At 40.9% G+C, this 17,231-nt stretch overlaps 2 protein-coding genes across 5 annotated transcripts in view; one reads left to right on the forward strand and one right to left on the reverse strand.

The window, feature by feature from the left end:
* Positions 1–17,231, reverse strand: part of XB5897957.S (hypothetical LOC495453 S homeolog) — a 658,286-nt gene that overhangs the window by 561,877 nt on the left and 79,178 nt on the right.
* LOC121394815 (E3 ubiquitin/ISG15 ligase TRIM25-like) lies at positions 9,470–12,433 on the forward strand. The gene is made up of 2 exons (XM_041566927.1): positions 9,470–10,936; positions 11,060–12,433. Exons 1-2 carry the CDS (start codon positions 9,910–9,912, stop codon positions 11,596–11,598), a joined length of 1,566 nt encoding a protein of 521 aa, XP_041422861.1. The 5' UTR covers positions 9,470–9,909; the 3' UTR covers positions 11,599–12,433.

The raw sequence follows: 17,231 nt of genomic DNA on the forward strand, positions 1-17,231 counted from the left end.
CCTCTGTGAAACCCATTTGTTTTTGTAAACGTTTTTTGTACCTTTATATTTTTCCCTTTATGTCCAGGGTAATATACAAAGAGCTGAAAGTGAAGTGTAAAAATTCAAAGCCTATTGCCCCCAATACTTATGACTGAACCCGCAAATATGGAATGTGTAATGTATTTTAGCTAAATGTAAATGGGATTAATGAACCGATTAAAAGAGCAAAGGTTCTATATGAATGTAAGAAGCATAAAGCTGAAATAGTTTTGCTCCAAGAAACTCACTTTAGACAAAATCATATACCAGTGTTAAACTTATTATTCCCAAATATTTATGAGCAATAATCCAGATAAGAAAGCCACGGGAGTTATGACACTTATTCATAAAGATCTGCCATTTAAAATGCTAGAAAATAGGAGTGATACCGAAGGAAGGTACTGGTTAACTAAGGGAATGCTGGCTAACCAGAAGTGTACAATAGCTAATGTTTATGCTCCAAACAGTAAACAGAGTAATTTTATGCTTCATTTTCTACAGATATTAGAACATTTTAGAGAAAGATTAGTGATCTTGGGAGGAGACTTCAATTTAATGCTTAAAGGGATACTGTCATGGGAAAAAAACATTTTTCAAAATGAATCAGTTAATAGTGCTGCCCCAGCAGAATTCTGCACTGAAATCCATTTCTCAAAAGAGCAAACAGATTTTTTTATATTCAAGTTTGAAATCTGACATGGGGCTGGACATATTGTCAATTTCCCAGCTGCCCTAAGTCATGTGACTTGAGCTCTGATAAACTTCCATCACTCTTTACTGCTGTACTGCAAGTTGGAGTGATATCACCCCCTCCCTTTCCCCCTCAGCAGCCAAACAAAAGAGCAATGGGAAGGCAACCAGATAACAGCTCCCTAACACAAGATAACAGCTGCCTGGTAGATCTAAGAACAGCACTCAATAGTAAAAACCCATGTCTCACTGAGACACATTCAGTTACATTTAGAAAGAAAAACAGCAGCCTGCCAGAAAGCATTTCTCTCCTAAAGTGCAGGCACAAGTCACATGACCAGGGGCAGCTGGGAAATTGACAAAATGTCTAGCCCCACGTCAGATTTCAAAATTGAATATAAAAAAATCAGTTTGCTCTTTTGAGAAATGGATTTCAGTGCAGAATTCTGCTGGAGCAGCTCTATTAACTGATTCATTTTGAAAAAAACATGTTTTTCCATGACAGGATCCCTTTAACCCTCTGATCTGGCAAAACGAATATTTCATATAAAAGTCTGAAAGGGGTAAAAAGAGCTGATCTACAATTAGTGGACATTTGGAGGACAGAGAACCCCATGAAAAAAGATTACACACATTTTTTTCAAAACAATATCAAGTTTAGATACTTAATTTCATCACAACAATGGACACATTTATTCACACACGCATATATATAGCAAGTTCTACTGTATCAGATCACTCACCATTGATAGTAAGATACACTATACCAGGGGTTTCTAAACCAGAGTTTAATTGGAGACTAAATGAATATTTATTACACGAGGAGGAAAACAGGGACAGGATACATGAGTGGATCACACAAATAATCCATAACAATAACACACCAGATACCAATCCAACAACATTATGGGAAACGTTAAAGTGCGTTTGAGAGGACATCTGATAGAAAAAGTGATTACCGTATATACTCGCGTATAAGCCGAGTTTTTCAGCACCCAAAATGTGCTGAAAAACTCAACCTCGGCTTATACACGGGTCATACCGTAGATATGCCCAGCAGTGCGACCCCCTGTGACCCGGCCCCAGCAGGACTGTCTGTGACGCCGCCCGGAGCAGGTCCAGGAGCTCCGGGCGGCGCGTCCTTCCCTGCCGGCGTTCGCTCCCAAAATGGCGGCGCCCATGGCCGCCACGTGGGTAGCGGCGCCGGCCGCTACCCACGTGGCGGCCATGGGCGCCGCCGTTTTGGGAGCGAACGCCGGCAGGGAAGGACGCGCCGCCCGGAGCTCCTGGACCTGCTCCGGGCGGCGTCACAGACAGTCCTGCTGGGGCCGGGTCACAGGGGGTCGCACTGCTGGGCATATCTACGGTATCTACGCCGGCAGGGAAGGACGCGCCGCCCGGAGAGTGGACACAGTGAACCGTCCTGCAGCTCTTTCACAGGGCCCCTGGCGGCCATTGTTAAAAGGTCCTAAAGCTTGATTCCAAGTTTGCCAGCAGCAGAGTGCTATCTGTGGAGCTGTACATGTACATATAAATTGCCTTGTCACTCCCCTTTCATTCTGTCATCATTACGCCAGGTACATAGGGCGGAGAACAATGCTGCCTGGCAAGTTCTTGCTGTTGTCAGATAGAAACATGCCAAGCTTGTGACTTATGGTGGGAGTCACAGGGAACTCCAACATTCAAATGTACTGGGTGCCAGTATGTGAGGTTCAATGGCTATTTATAACCTGGCCCACACTGATCCTTCTCAGGGTAAGCATATTTTTGCAGTGTCATGTTCCTGCTGATGGAATTATGTGGAGGCTCTTTTAAATAGTTTTAGATAGATTTCTATGCCATAAAACATGATTACACATTTACACATTCACATTTTGAAATCTGACATGGGGCCCCTAGGCTTATACACGAGTCAATACATTTTTCCAGTTTTCTTAGGTAAATTAGGTACCTCGGCTTATACACGGGTCGGCTTATACACGAGTATATACGGTAAGAGTTTACTAGAGGAAACTTCACAACTACAACAGGCACACAAAGAAACAATAGCGCGTAAGACCTTTTTGGTATTGGAAAATAAGAGAATGCAGCTGAAGTCATTACTCAATCATAAAATTAAAAAGGCCTATTTAAGAACTAAACAAAATTTATATGAATTTGGTGATAAGTGTAACAAACATTTCGCGAGAATTTTGAAACAACACAGACTCCGAATAATATTATCAAAAATGCCAAGAAAGTTATTCACTACGACACTAAGGGGATAACCGAGGCATTTGAGGCGTATTATCTGTCATTATACAAAATACAAGAAAATAATCAACCATTAAAAAATTTGGAAATAATGGAGAAATTTATTAAAGATGCTAATTTGAAGCCCCTTGCGCAAGAACAAGCACTGGATCTAGAAGCACCTTTTTCATATAAAGAAATTGAAGAAGCAATTGAGAGAATAACTTTGGGAAAGAGCCCAGGCCCAGATGGCTATAGAGCATCATTTTTTAAAATATTTAAGGCGGTTTTTACCGCACTATAATATAGATATTTTAACTTTATCACAGGAAAAAACGGGTTTTATATACAGGCTCAGGAAGCACAAATAACCATTATACCGAAACAAGATAAAGACCTACAACTTTGCTCTAACTATAGGCCCATTTCTTTTATATAGACATGAAACTATGGGGCAAATTCACTAAAGGACGAAGCGCCTAACGCTAGCATTAATTCGCTAGCGTAGCGCATTTTCGTTAATACGCCGATTCACTAACGGACGCTGGTGTAAATTCGCTAGTGTTACTTCGCACCCTTACACCTGGCGAATTTGCGCAATGGACGTAACTACGCAAATTCACTGATGTGCGCAGTGTACTGAACGCTACCTTTTACGCCAGACTTCCTTCGCCACCTCAGACCAGGCGAAGTGCAATAGAGTAGATAGGGATTGCTTCCAAAAAAGTTTAAAAAAATTCTAAGTCCCAAAAAACACTGGCGTTTTTTCTTTTTTTATGGGTGATAGGCTGAAAAAGATCGAAGTTTTTTTTGGGGCTACCCTCCTTCCCCCCTACATTTCCTAACTCATGGCACCTTAACTATACAGTGGGCACATGTGTAGGGCAAAATAAAAATTTTATTTGCTGTTTTGAAGGTTTCCCAGTCTTGTGTAGTGATTCTACATATACCTCCATTGTAACTTCAATTTGGCGCCGTATGCAAATTAACCATCGCTAGCACAACTTCGCTTTGCTTGGTGAATTAATGCTAGCGCAACTTCGCAACCTTACGCTTCCCCTGAGCGCAACTTCGGATTTTAGTGAATTTGCGTAGCGCTGGTGAAAATACGCCTGGCGAAGTGCGGCGAATCGGACGAATTTGCCCCTTAATGCTCAGATATTGGGGAAAAGGATGAAACAATACTTACCGGATTTGATACATTCAGACCAAGTGGGATTCGTTCCTAAAAGGGAAGCAAAAGACAATACAGCAAAAACCATATCATTAATACAAGAAGCCACAAAAATCACAAATTCCAACATGTCTACTTACGACAGATGCCGAAAAGGCATTGGACAGGATATCCTGGACATTTATGGAAAAACACTGATAAACTTTGGATTTGAGGAGCAATTTAGAAATCAAATATTCACTTTATACGATAAACCTACGGCTAAAATAAAAGTTAACGGCACTCTGTCCCAGAAGATTTTGATCTATAATGGTACACGACAGGGATGTCCTCTGTCCCCGTCACTGTTTTTATTGGTTATGGAGACACTCCTCTCACATATTAGGAATAACCCAGACATTTCAGTCATACGGGTAAAAGGAAAAGAATATAAATGTGCAGCATATGCTGATGACTTACTGATGTATGTAACAAAGCCAGTGATAACAATACCAAACATAATAAGTTTACTAAAGCGATTTGGAGAATTATCTAATTTTAAAATTAATTACACTAAGGGGCCCATTCACTAAGTTCGAGTGAAGGAATAGAGGAAAAATAGTTCGAATTTCGAATGTTTTTTTTGGCTACTTTGACCATCGAATTGGCTACTTCGACCTTCGACTACGGACTTTGAATCGAATGATTCGAACTAAAAATCGTTCGACTATTCAACTATTCGATAGTCGAAGTACTGTCTCATTAAAAATTTCTTCGACCCCCTAGTTCGCCACCTAAAACCTACCAAGGCCAATGTTAGCCTATGGGGAAGGTCCCCATAGGCTTGCTAACAATTTTATGATCGAAGGATAATCCTTCGATCGATGGATTAAAATCCTTCGAATCGTTCGATTCGAAGGATTTAATCGTTCGATCGAACGATTATTCCTTTGATCATTCCATCGAATGAATTGCTCAAAATTAACCCTCGATATTCGACCCTTGATACATCTGCCCCTAAATCTGAGATAATGAACATTAATGAGAAGTAAGAAATAGTTACACTAATTAAACAGAACTTCCCATCTCTCCTCTATACTTCTGCATATATCCTCTGAACTCCAACATCCATCAAACTATCCTGAAATTGTAATCTCCTCTTCACTACTCCTTGTCTCACTCTCATTATTACTCTCATTATAACTGTTACTTGCAGCTGGGGACGTCTCCCCAAACCCTGGTCCCACTCACTCGTTTGTACCCTCACTTATTCCTACCTCATTTAAAAATGAGAAAAAGATAGTAAAAGCCCCCGCACTCTCGAATAAGTTAAATTAATTATCTAAATTATATTGTGAACCAAACAATTAATAACTATAAAGTGCTTGTGCTAATAAAGAGAACTTGCTTGGTTAATTAAAACCTTCTAATAGGTTTAATTAAATATTAAGCAATTAACAAAACAACAAGTTCAGAGAAGCATAGAGTTGCTTTTTCTGTATATTAAAAATAGCCAGTGCCAACTTGTTGATTTATATACTGAGTCTATAAACAATAGATTCAAAATTACAATAAGTTATAAAGTGCAAGTGCTCAGATAATTACAGTCCCCGACCGGGTGTGGTTCGAAATAAATAATTTATGCAAGTGCTAGTGCATTATATAATCACATGGTAATTCATTAGCAAAATTAGTTTAAGAAAAAGGAACCAGGACCGTCATTCAAGGAAAATCAAGTAGGAAAAGGAAGATAGTGTAGAGGTGGAGAAGTCCCAAAGAAACTGCTGCCTATTATTTTCTAAGCCCTGGGACCCCACACGGAGAGAAGGTAGTACACTGAGGACTGTGGTCTCGTATATTACATAACCTATCTCTTAAAAGAGCTAAAATAACCTAAAAAACCACAAATCCACCAGTGCCATATAAATAACAGAGAATAAAAGAAATTGAATGCGGTTCCCTGGACCTTTATGATGATGACACCCAACTCTACTTGTCTACTCCTGATCTTTCTAATTCTGTCCTTTCCCAAGTCACAGACTGTCTCTCTGCTGTCTCCTCCTGGATGTCACAGCGCTACCTGAAACTGAACCTTTCTAAAACAGAACTCATTATATTTCCTCCAAGATCTTCCCCTGTCCCTCAGATATCACTCTCCGTAAACAACACCACCTTTCATTCCACCACACAGGCTGCCTAGGAGTCATCTTAGACTCTCATCTGTCTTTTTCACCACACATTCAAACACTTGCAAAATCTTGCCGTATTCAACTGCGCAACATTGCTCGAATACGACCCTATCTCAGTTCAGAATCAACTAAAACACTGATTCAGTCTCTCATCATCTCCCGCCTTGATAACTGCAACTTACTCCTCACAGGTATTCCAACAAGTCACCTTTCACAACTCCAATCTGTTCTAAACGCGGCCGCTAGACTCATTCATCTATCTCACCGCTCAACATCAGCTGCTCCCATATGTATGTCCCTTCACTGGCTCCCAATCTCTTCTAGAATCAAATTCAAATTACTTACACTCACATTCAAGGCCCTTAATAATGAAACCCCTCCCTATATTTCTCCAAATACTCTCCTTCACGAAACCTTCGCTCTGCTTCTGATCTTCCCCTCACTTCTCCTCTGGTCACTTCTGCCCATTCTCGCCACAAGCTGTCAGACTTTCTCCTTCTTTCCAAACTTTCAAGCGCTCCTTAAAGACCCATCTGTTTAAAGAGGCCTATTCAATGTACCTTAATTAATCATTGCTGTATCAAAAATGACCAAGTGTTTATATAATCCTAATGTCTCAATTGTACCCTTACCTTTTAGCTTGCAAACTCTAATCTCTAGGTCCTTCTAATTTATTGTACTCTCTAATCCTTGTTTGTTATCCACCATTTATTCCCTGTTGGCTATAACTGCAGTAAAGCACTGCGTATCTTGACAGCGCCATATAAATAAATGATGATGATGATGATGATGAAATTGTCAGTTTCAACTATTAAATATCTGGGGGTGAATCTAAGAGGTGACTTAGAAAGAGCATATCAAGATAATTATGTCCCAGCGTCCATTCAAAAGACAATCAATAACTGGAAGAACATAAAGATCTCTTGGTTTGGTAGAATCCAAGCGATAAAGATGGTGGTCATGCCCAAAGCCCTATATTTATTCCAAGTTCTACCAATAGATGTACCCCCCAATTTCTTTACCACATTAAGATCGGTTTTCGTAAGATTCATTTGGGGAGGGAAATCTTCAAGGCTAAGTTATAAGCATCTAACTCAAATAAAAGAAAAAGGAGGGATGGGAGTTTCAGATCCTTACTTATATTTTATAGCAGTGTATCTGGTTAGACTATTGAACTGGACGACAAGGAAAGGGAAAAAAGACTGGTGTGAATTAAAACAAGGGTGGTGCTATTATCCGCTAGAAAATTCATTATGCGATGATAAATAGCGAATAAGTCTATGCGTCAACACCCGTTAATTAGAACAACCTTGAAAATATGGCATAAGAACAAAATAACATTGCACCTGATGAAAGCACCATATGTGCTACAACCCTTAAGATATAATCCAAATTTTCCTCCTGGTATGGAAAAAGGAGTATTTGTTATATGGGAGAAGTGGGACGATAGACCCACCCAAAGGATCCCCCTACGTATAATAACTGGTTAAAATCTGTGGATGAAATAAGAGTATTAGAGGAATTAACACATGTATATCATAACAATAGTGCAATGTATTGGCAAATATGGTCTCCCTGGCATAGATTTATAGAATCATTGGATGAGACTGGAAATGAATGATAGAGTGGAAGTCTTATATTGTCGGCAATACATGATATGAGAAATGTGTTAATAAAAGGTACTTAAGGAGATGTAACGTAGACTGGTACCTGATATTACCCTGTACCCTTCTCCTTTTTTTCTGTACCCTTCTCCTTTTTGTTTGGAAAAATTGATGAAATAAAGAAATATTAAAAAAAAAAGTTAAAAAACGTGTTCCTGTTAGTGGAATAGAGACGGACTCCATTCAAGGTGCATTTCACTGGTCTCTGGGCTCCCGAAACTGTGGCCTCATTCTTGCACTTTGCTCACTGAGTGGAGAATTAGAAACGAGCCCTTAGGCATCTGGACAATAAAGTTGCTGCTTTTCTCCTATTTACCTGAGAAAATATAGAAATCTGCTCTGGAGACTTATTATAAAACTCTGCCAAACAGAAGCTTTCATTAATGATCCATGTAAACATGGCCTCCCTGAAATGGAACTGGGCCACATCATCTCTTATATTATTTTAGCATTTTATTTTCTAATTTTCGAAGGAAAAACACAATCATAAAAAAGAAAAATAATCAAGGTTAAAGGGATTGTTCACCTTTAAATTAACTGTTAGTATGATGTAAAGAGGGATATTCTTAGACAATTTGCAATTGGTTTTCATTTTTTTATTATTTGCAGTTTTTGACTTATTTAGCTTTTTATTCAGCAGCTCTCCAGTTTGTAATTTCAGCAGCTATTTGGTTGCTAGGGTCTTGTTTACCTTAGCTACCAGACAGTGGTTTGAATGAGAGGCTGGAATATGAATAGAAGAGGGGCAGGAGAGAAAGATAAGGAATAAAAAATAATAATAACATTGTAACCTCAACGAGGAGTCGTTTTTTGGCTGCCGGGGTCAGTGACTCACATCTGAAAGCTGAAAAGATGTAGGTCAGGAAAACCCTCACTTTAACTTCTATTGCCCAAACTGACAGGAACATTCATAGAATTCCTTCATTCCTATTGTTTTTCTCTATAGCCCAGCCCTGGAGATCAATAGGGAATTTAAAGGGATTCTGTCATGATTTTTATGGTGTAGTTTTTATTTCTAAATGACACTGCAAATAATTCACTGTACAATATAAAATGTCATTCCTGAAGCAGCAAGTGTATTTAGTTGTAATATTGGTGTGTAGGTGCATCTCAGCTCATTTTGCCTGGTCATGTGATTTCAGAAAGAGCCAGCACTTTAGGATGGAACTGCTTTCTGGCAGCCTGTTGTTTCTCCTACTCAATGTAACTGAATGTGTCTCAGTGGGACCGGGATTTTACTATTGAGTGCTGTTCTTAGATCTACCAGGCAGCTGTTATCTTGTGTTAGGGAGCTGCTCTCTGGTTACCTTCCCATTGTTCCGTTGTTAGGCTACTGGGGGGGAAAGGGAGGGGGTGATATCAGTCCAACTTGCAGTACAGCAGTAAAGAGTGACTGAAGTTTATCAGAGCACAAGTCACATGACTGGAGGCAGATGGGAAATTGACAATATGTCTAGCCCCATGTCAGATTCCAAAACAAAATATAAAAAACTAAATTTGCTCTTTTGAGAAACAGATTTCAGTGCAGGAAAAAAACAGACCTGCCAATGTCACTCAGTCACCATTGAGCTGTCAGTGCTGAGAGTTGTAGTTGCAGTGTAGCTGTATGGCCACTGGTTACTCACTGTATTACATCCCCTGACTGACTGCATTGCTGGGGGAGTCACTACCAACCAACTCTGCCAACTTACCTGCAACTTGTTTGTTTCTTTCCAGGGAGGATTAAGATCACACTAGTTATTATGAGTGGAGCTGCCATACTCCCTCCCTCCTCTCACTCACCTCTTTTACTCACTGTTACAAAGTTTCTAGTCTAACGATACAAATATTTCTGAGCCTGATCCTCACTGTATCCAGAACTGAGAGGGTTAACTCCCAGGAGTACAAAGTGCTGTTTGTCTTTGATAAAAGGGAAAGTTCAGTTTCGTTTCTTGTTCAGTTGCTGTTCCTGCTCTCAGTGATGGCGGCTGCTGATCTGAGAGACGAGCTGAGCTGCTCCATCTGCCTGAGCATTTATACTGATCCTGTATCCCTGCCGTGTGCCCATAACTTCTGCCGGGGCTGTATTGGGAGGGTGCTGGGCACCCAGGAGGGATCTGGGCCTTATTCCTGCCCTGAATGCAGACAGGAGTTTAAGGAGCGCCCTGCCCTGCCCAGGAACAGAACTCTGGGGAACATAGCAGAGCCATTCCTTTCTGCTCAGCCCGAGCCGGGGGACACTGGGATTCCCTGCACCTACTGTGACTCCCATGTACCTGCTGTTAAATCCTGTCTGCACTGTGAGGCTTCTCTGTGTAATAAGCACCTGAGGATGCACAGCAAGTCAGCAGAACATGTACTGACCCAACCCACCACTTCCTTCATGGAGAGAAAATGTTCTGTACACAAGCGGATCCTGGAGTTTTACTGCTGTGAGACCTGTATCTGTGTGTCCTGCTGTCTGGCCGGAGAGCACAGGGGCCACAGGGTGGAGCTGCTGAGTGAGGCCTCTGAGAAGAAGAAAGAGACACTGAGGAAAGTTGTGGAGAAACTGAGGCCAGAGAGAGAGGAGACTGAGAGAGGAGCCCAGAGACTGCAGGAGCGCAGGAGAGAAGTGGCAGAAAAAGCAGCCGGTGAGACAGAGAGAGTCACTGCCCTGTTTAGAGACATCAGGGAACAGCTGGAAGCCCTAGAGAAGCGACTCCTGAGTGACATCTCCAGCCAGAAAGAGAAGCTCTCACTCACACTCACTGATCTGATGGAGCAGCTGGAAATAAAGAAGGACGAGCTGTCCAGGAAGATCCGTCACATTGAGGAGCTGTGCAACATGGCAGATCCACTCACTGTCCTACAGGAACGGGAATCACATGGAGCTGCAGATAATGAGGGGGGCAGAGAGAGACATGATATAAAGGTCCCTGCTGTAGGGGATCTGGATGTGGATCTGATCTCAGAGACATTACTCACAGGCTTAGCTGCCATTGGGACTGAGGTAAATACAAAATTAGCCCATCATTTGGGAACATCAACCAGTGGAGGAGAAGGCTCAGAACTTTTTGTGTCATTGATAAAAACAATACCAAGTATTTCCCCATTAAATTCTATTACTAACAGTAGATTTGACCCTGTATATGGGCAGGAGGCTACAGACCTGTTACTGGATATAAACACGGCTCATAATCGTGTATCTGTATCAGGGGACAGGAAATCTGCTTCCTACTCACTAACAGAACTACATTACCCACAATCCCCAGAGAGATTTCAGGATTGGGAGCAGACTTTAAGCAGCAGGAGTTTCCCCTCAGGGCGACATTACTGGGAAGTGGAGGTCAGTGAATCAGGGGAGTGGGGGGTGGGGGTGGCCTATCCCAGTATAGAGAGGAGAGGGGGTCAGTCCTGGATTGGGGAGAATAAGAAGTCCTGGGGTTTGTACACATGGTTTAATAACAGATATTCAGTGAGACATGAAAGTAAATGGACACAATTACCCCACGTCTCTTCCTGCAGGAGAATCAGGATCTCATTGGACTATGAGGCCGGACGTCTGTCCTTTTATGAGCTGAGTGAGCCAATCAGACACTTACACACCTTCACTGTCACATTCACTGAGCCCCTTCATGCTGCATTCTGGGTCGGGTGGGGTAATTCCTGGGTGAGAATCATTAGTTAGTATCTATGGCACTTTATTAATTGAATAGGTTAATCAGAGGATACATTAGTGTAATTCCTGTAGATCTAAACCAGTCAGTACAGCCCCTCCCCTGGCCGCATATTGTATATCAGTGCTGAGCAACACTTTGCTTGGGGTGAGTCAGTTATACAATATTACGTGGGTATAGGGGCAGGATCATATTAAAGCCAAGATGCCATATCAATCTGAAATATTAACACTGCTCTTATGTCAGGGGATTGTCCCAAGACTTTACTGGTTAAACTCTGATCATGTGACTGAGGAGAATAAGGCCGGACAATTACTTTGTCACTGAAAGTGTTAATTAGTGCCGCCTATTTCCTGTAAGGCCACACCCACTGATATTTCCTATAGGGCATTGGCACATGGGGGGATGGGGAGCACTGTGCCAGTCACATGATCAACAGCTCAGTTGTTATAATGATATAAGCTCATGTGACTACACAGCAGGGAACAGACTGATGCTGATTATTGTTGTTTTCCTTAAAGGGGTTGTTCACCTTTGAGTTATCTGTGGGTTTGATGTAGAGAGGGATATTCTGAGATAATTTGCAATTGATTTTCATTTTTTATTATTTGTAGTTTTTGACTTATTTAGCTTTTTATTCAGCAGCTCTCTAGTTTGCAGTTTCAGCACTCTGGTTGCTAGGGTCCAATTTACCCTAGCAACCATGCAGTGTTTTAATTGAAGCACTGGAATATGAATAAGGGAGGGTCTGTATAGAAATGTGAGTAAGAAACAAGTAGCAATAACAATACATTTGTAGCCTTACAGAGCATTTGTTTTGAGATGGGGTCAGCGACCCCCTATTAAAAGCTGAAAAGAGTCAGAAGAAGAAGAAGGCAAATAATTAAAAACAATACAAAATAAATTATTAAAAACAATTGAAATCATCCATTATATAGAATTATCCATTCTATAACATACTAAACACTAACTTAAAGGTGAACCACCCCTTTAAGGGCTCATTTACATGTGCAAGTGCAGTGAGTAAAGTATATACACATGTATTTATATAGCAGCACAGTTATACGCAGTACTTTACAAGGCATAAACACAGACAGGGGAATAGTTATATTATAAGTTACACAGTACAAATAGATAAATCTATACTTAAGTGCCTATGGTTAAGTGCTGGGTGAGCATGAAATGCGTCAGGCTGTCCATATAATTTTTATTTAATGTACTGATTAATAAATATATATCTTTAACTTCAAATGGAACATGTGTCTAATTTGTTTTGTTGTTGTAAAGTGCTTATGTGTTTCGCTACACAGTTGGGATGAGGTCCCTGTCCCAAAGAGCTACGGTCATCAACGTTACCCATGCTGCTAAGAACCAGGGACACTATTCCATACTCCTGGATGTCTCTGCAGCAGTCAGTACAGTTGATCAATGTCTTTTTGCTAAACATCTCCAAATACTTGGTATCAGTGGATCTGCTTTATTGTGGTCCCATCCTATCTCTCTATGCGCACCTTCAGTATAACTTCTCACAAAACCTCTCTAGCTGCTGATGTTGGGGTTCCCCTAGGATCTGTCCGAGGGTCTTTTCTCTATTTACATTATCTCTCTTGGTGACCTCATCACATCCTTTAACTTCTCCTATCACCTTTATGCATTCAATATAAAATTCCTATTCTGTCTTTCAGAGTCGTTCATTCTTCTGCTCCTCTCCAAATATCAGCTCTCACCCCCCCCCATACACTAGCGACTGGGGGTAAAGCAAAGTCACAAGGCAAGGATGCCCTCTTTCCCCAATCCTGTTTGTTATAGCAGTGGATCCCTTTATCCAAGCTGTCAGATGGGATGAAAGAAAAGAGGACTTCAAAGTTGGAAATTGCTCTCATTAGACCCCATGTGGAAAGTACAAATGATCATGTTCCCCAAATTATTTCATACCTAACTCAACCTCCTGTTGTCCTACCCTAGCCTTATGCACCTCGAATCCCTTGAACATAGGAGACAAATGGGAACAAGATGCGGGTTCCTTTACTGATGATGAATGGTCCCTAGCTTTGAAGTCTCCCCAAGCCCCTGATGCACCATTGAAAGATGTTCCTTTAACAATATGTTTTGGTCATATATTTGTATTGCTCAAACATAATCAACAAGTCATTAAATGGACACTTGCAACCCTGTCCTAAGCCATGTATCTTTGGCACTGGAGATGAGCTCCCAACACAACCAACTAACTGCAAACTATAAGAATGTAATTATATGAACAAATGTAACAAATACAAGAAAGAGAAAAGCCCAAAAAGTTTGTTTAGGAACAGAGGACATATCGGAAGGAGAAAACAGACAATGGACAAAGAAAAAAACAAACTGGTCCCTTTGGAAAACCAAGAATTACATTGAAGAACAAGAAGCACCAAGGAATAAATATCGGGAAAGCTGCACATTGAGGAAGAAGATGCCAAGAAAGTACTGAACCTCTCATCTAAGAGACTGTCACCTGTACATCTGAAAGTCTTAGGAAAAGGTTTATCTTTTTCTCCCAGCAGGAATTTGGACATTTTTGAGACAATACTTGATGTACTTGATACAAGAAAATTGTACTTAAAAAATATTTTGCACAAAGGGAAAAAAATGAGAGTAGCTTAAACATAATTGAGCTTAGATACATCCAAATTTAAAAACCCTAGTGAGTTCTATCCCACTCAACGTAGAGGACACTTAGTAGATGTATATCAAGCCAAAGTAGAGGAGGCGCTTTGGCAACTTTTCTTTAAAACGAATGAAACCCAGGAGCCCTCTAACTTGATGCGATTAGAATGGACTGCACTCAAAGAATTGCAAAATGATGATTCCATAGTTATCAAAAACGCAGATAAAGGGGGACTAGTGGTGGTATTAGATGCCCAGATGTATAAAGATGAAGCAAATAGACAATTGAATGACACAGACGCATACTTACCATTGCAAAGAGATCCCACAAAAAGGTTTTCTGAAGAACTAGTGACATTGGTAGATTTAGCCTATACTAAAGATCTGATTAATGATTTAATAAAAGACTTTCTTATACCTAAATGCCCAGTAACACCAACATTTTACCACTTACCGAAAGTACATAAAGCACAGAGACCCCCCCATAGGGAGACCCATCATTTCAGGGATAGGTTCACTGGATGAGCACCTGTCCGAGTGGATAGATGCTCATTTACAACCACTAGTAACAAGACTTGATAGCTATGTAAGAGACACCACAGATGTATTAGCAAAACTAAACAAAATTACCTGGCAGAGGGAATATAGTTGGGCCACACTTGATGTGACCTCACTCTATTCCTCTATCCCTCATGAGAGAGGAGTTGAAGCAATAAAATAACATTTAGATAATTACAGTGAGAACACAGATGTACTAAAAGATTTTCTTTTGTTGGCAATTAAATTTCTTCTAGAACATAACTATTTCTTATTCAATACACAATACTACCTGCAATGATGTGGGACAGCAGTGGGAGCGAAATTCACTCCTTTCTTCGCCAACCTTTATATGGGTTGGTGGGAGGAAACCCACATCGTTGCAGAGAGGAGAAAATTACTCATCCGATATATCGATGATCTATTATGCATATGGACAGGCAAACAAGACTTTAGGGAATTTACACAGGGGATTAATATCAACCATCTAAATTTAAAGTTTATGGATAATTTTTCATGGAGAGAAATTGAATTTCTCGATGTGAAACTTACTGTTAAGGATGATAGAATTAACTCCACCATTTTTCGTAAGCCATGCAGTGGGAATACCCTACTCCTACTGCATTCTCATGCCACCCGAGAAACCAAATTGCAGGAATTCCCATTGGACAATTCATAAGCTTGAGAAGGAATTGCTCAACAATTGGGGAATTTAGGAACATAGCAGAGGATATGAAGGATCGTTTTAAGGAAAGAGGCTATGGGGAAAATATCATTAACAAAGTATATTTAAAGGCTGAGAATACAGACAGGAACATTCTCTTGGTCCCAAAAAAGAAGAAACGTAAAACAAGCTTTAACAATAAAATATCCTTTATTACAAGGTATAGTAGACAGTACAAAAGGATAGTTGGAGTAGTGAAGGGATATCTGCCAATTCTAGTTGCAGATAGTGATTTTTGTAATGTGTTGGCCCCGGGAGTGAGTGGAGCGCCGAGATGGGCACATACCCTTGGTGACTTCTTGTCCCGGAGCCTATATATAGAGATAAACAAAAGAAACAGAGCGAGTTTTTGAAATACAATGGATGCTACAGATATGGACACAATCAATGCATTACATGTAATTACATAAAGGTCTCCCAAGAATTTAGTTCCACAGTGACTAATAAAATATATAAAATTAAACAATACATTAACTGTTGCAATGAAGGAATAATCTATCTGATAACATGCACTAAATGGAACAAACAACATGTGGGCTGTACTACAAGGTCTTTAAAAGAACGTGCCAGGGAGCACATTAATCAGGTTAGAATTACCCAATATAGTAGCAAAATCTATGTCACTAGACATTTCATGGAGTGCAATAACAGGAACCTAAAATACTTTCCCATACAAGGGATAGAACAAAGTGACAAGTGTCCCAAGAATAAGAAAATCTTATTCTTCGGAGGCGCGATCCAAGATGGCGGTGGTGTGAGATCGCTCCTCGTCCACTGAAGCCTTATCCCTCAATTTCACCCTCTTCACTAAAGCTGGCCGCACTACATATAGGGTGACATACCTCTATACCTCTATAGAACCAACGGTTGGCTAATAGGAGACGGCAACGGGAGAAGAAAGGTCCTTTTCCATCATCTAAAGGCGCGGCAAATACTATTGCGTCATTCCTACAAAGGCCTTCACCTCCCTCTCCGAAGGCAATGGCGACGCAGGAGGACTCATGGAAAGGTCTAGACTCAACATCTGACACATTCCCACCTCCATTGGGAGAAATTCAGAATCCAGATTTGATGGGACAATATAAAGCCTTATTACTACAAGAACTGGCTAAAACCGCCGCTGATATAACTAACAAGATGATGGGCCAGCGGATTGACGTTATGGAGACAAAGATGGATGACGTGGTAACAATGCTAGATGCCCATGAGCAGGACATCGTCCAACTTCAAACACAGTTGAAGGAGGCCCTAGATAAGTTGGAGGATACGGATAACAGGTCCCGCCGCAACAATCTGTGCATCTGTGGAATTCCGGAGTCTGAGACAGATTTACAAGCTGTGACCCATACGATACTCTCTACGCTTTTACCTGACTTACCATCGAAAAGGTTTGAATGTGACCGGGTTCATCGAGCGCTCAGGCCCAAATCCCATGAAGGCCCATCCAGAGACATTATCCTCAGGCTGCACTTTCACCAAACTCAAGTGAAGGCCCTTCAAGCAGCACTGGCGTCTCAGAACCTGGAATATAACGCTGTTAAATTTCCAATGTGTGCAGATGTTGCACCAGTTACCCTGCAGAAAAGCAAATCCTTTGCTGGTGTTATCCACGTCCTCCAACACCATGGCATCAGATACCGATGGCTATTCCCATTTCGTCTGGCGTTCAACAACAAGCAACATTCCTTCTCCGACCTAGAGTCAGCCATGGAGCTTCTCCGACGCTTGAAATTGACTACG

Source organism: Xenopus laevis, chromosome 6L (assembly GCF_017654675.1).
Source record: "Xenopus laevis strain J_2021 chromosome 6L, Xenopus_laevis_v10.1, whole genome shotgun sequence".
Classification (NCBI taxonomy): Eukaryota; Metazoa; Chordata; class Amphibia; order Anura; family Pipidae; genus Xenopus; species Xenopus laevis.

Excerpts from the sequence above, each read along its gene's own strand:
- LOC121394815 (XM_041566927.1), top strand. The coding sequence starts at position 9,910 with ATGGCGGCTGCTGATCTGAGAGACGAGCTGAGCTGCTCCATCTGCCTG. Across the intron at positions 10,937-11,059 it reads TGAGGTAAATACAAAATTAG|ATGGGCAGGAGGCTACAGAC; the intron begins CCCATCATTTGG and ends TTGACCCTGTAT.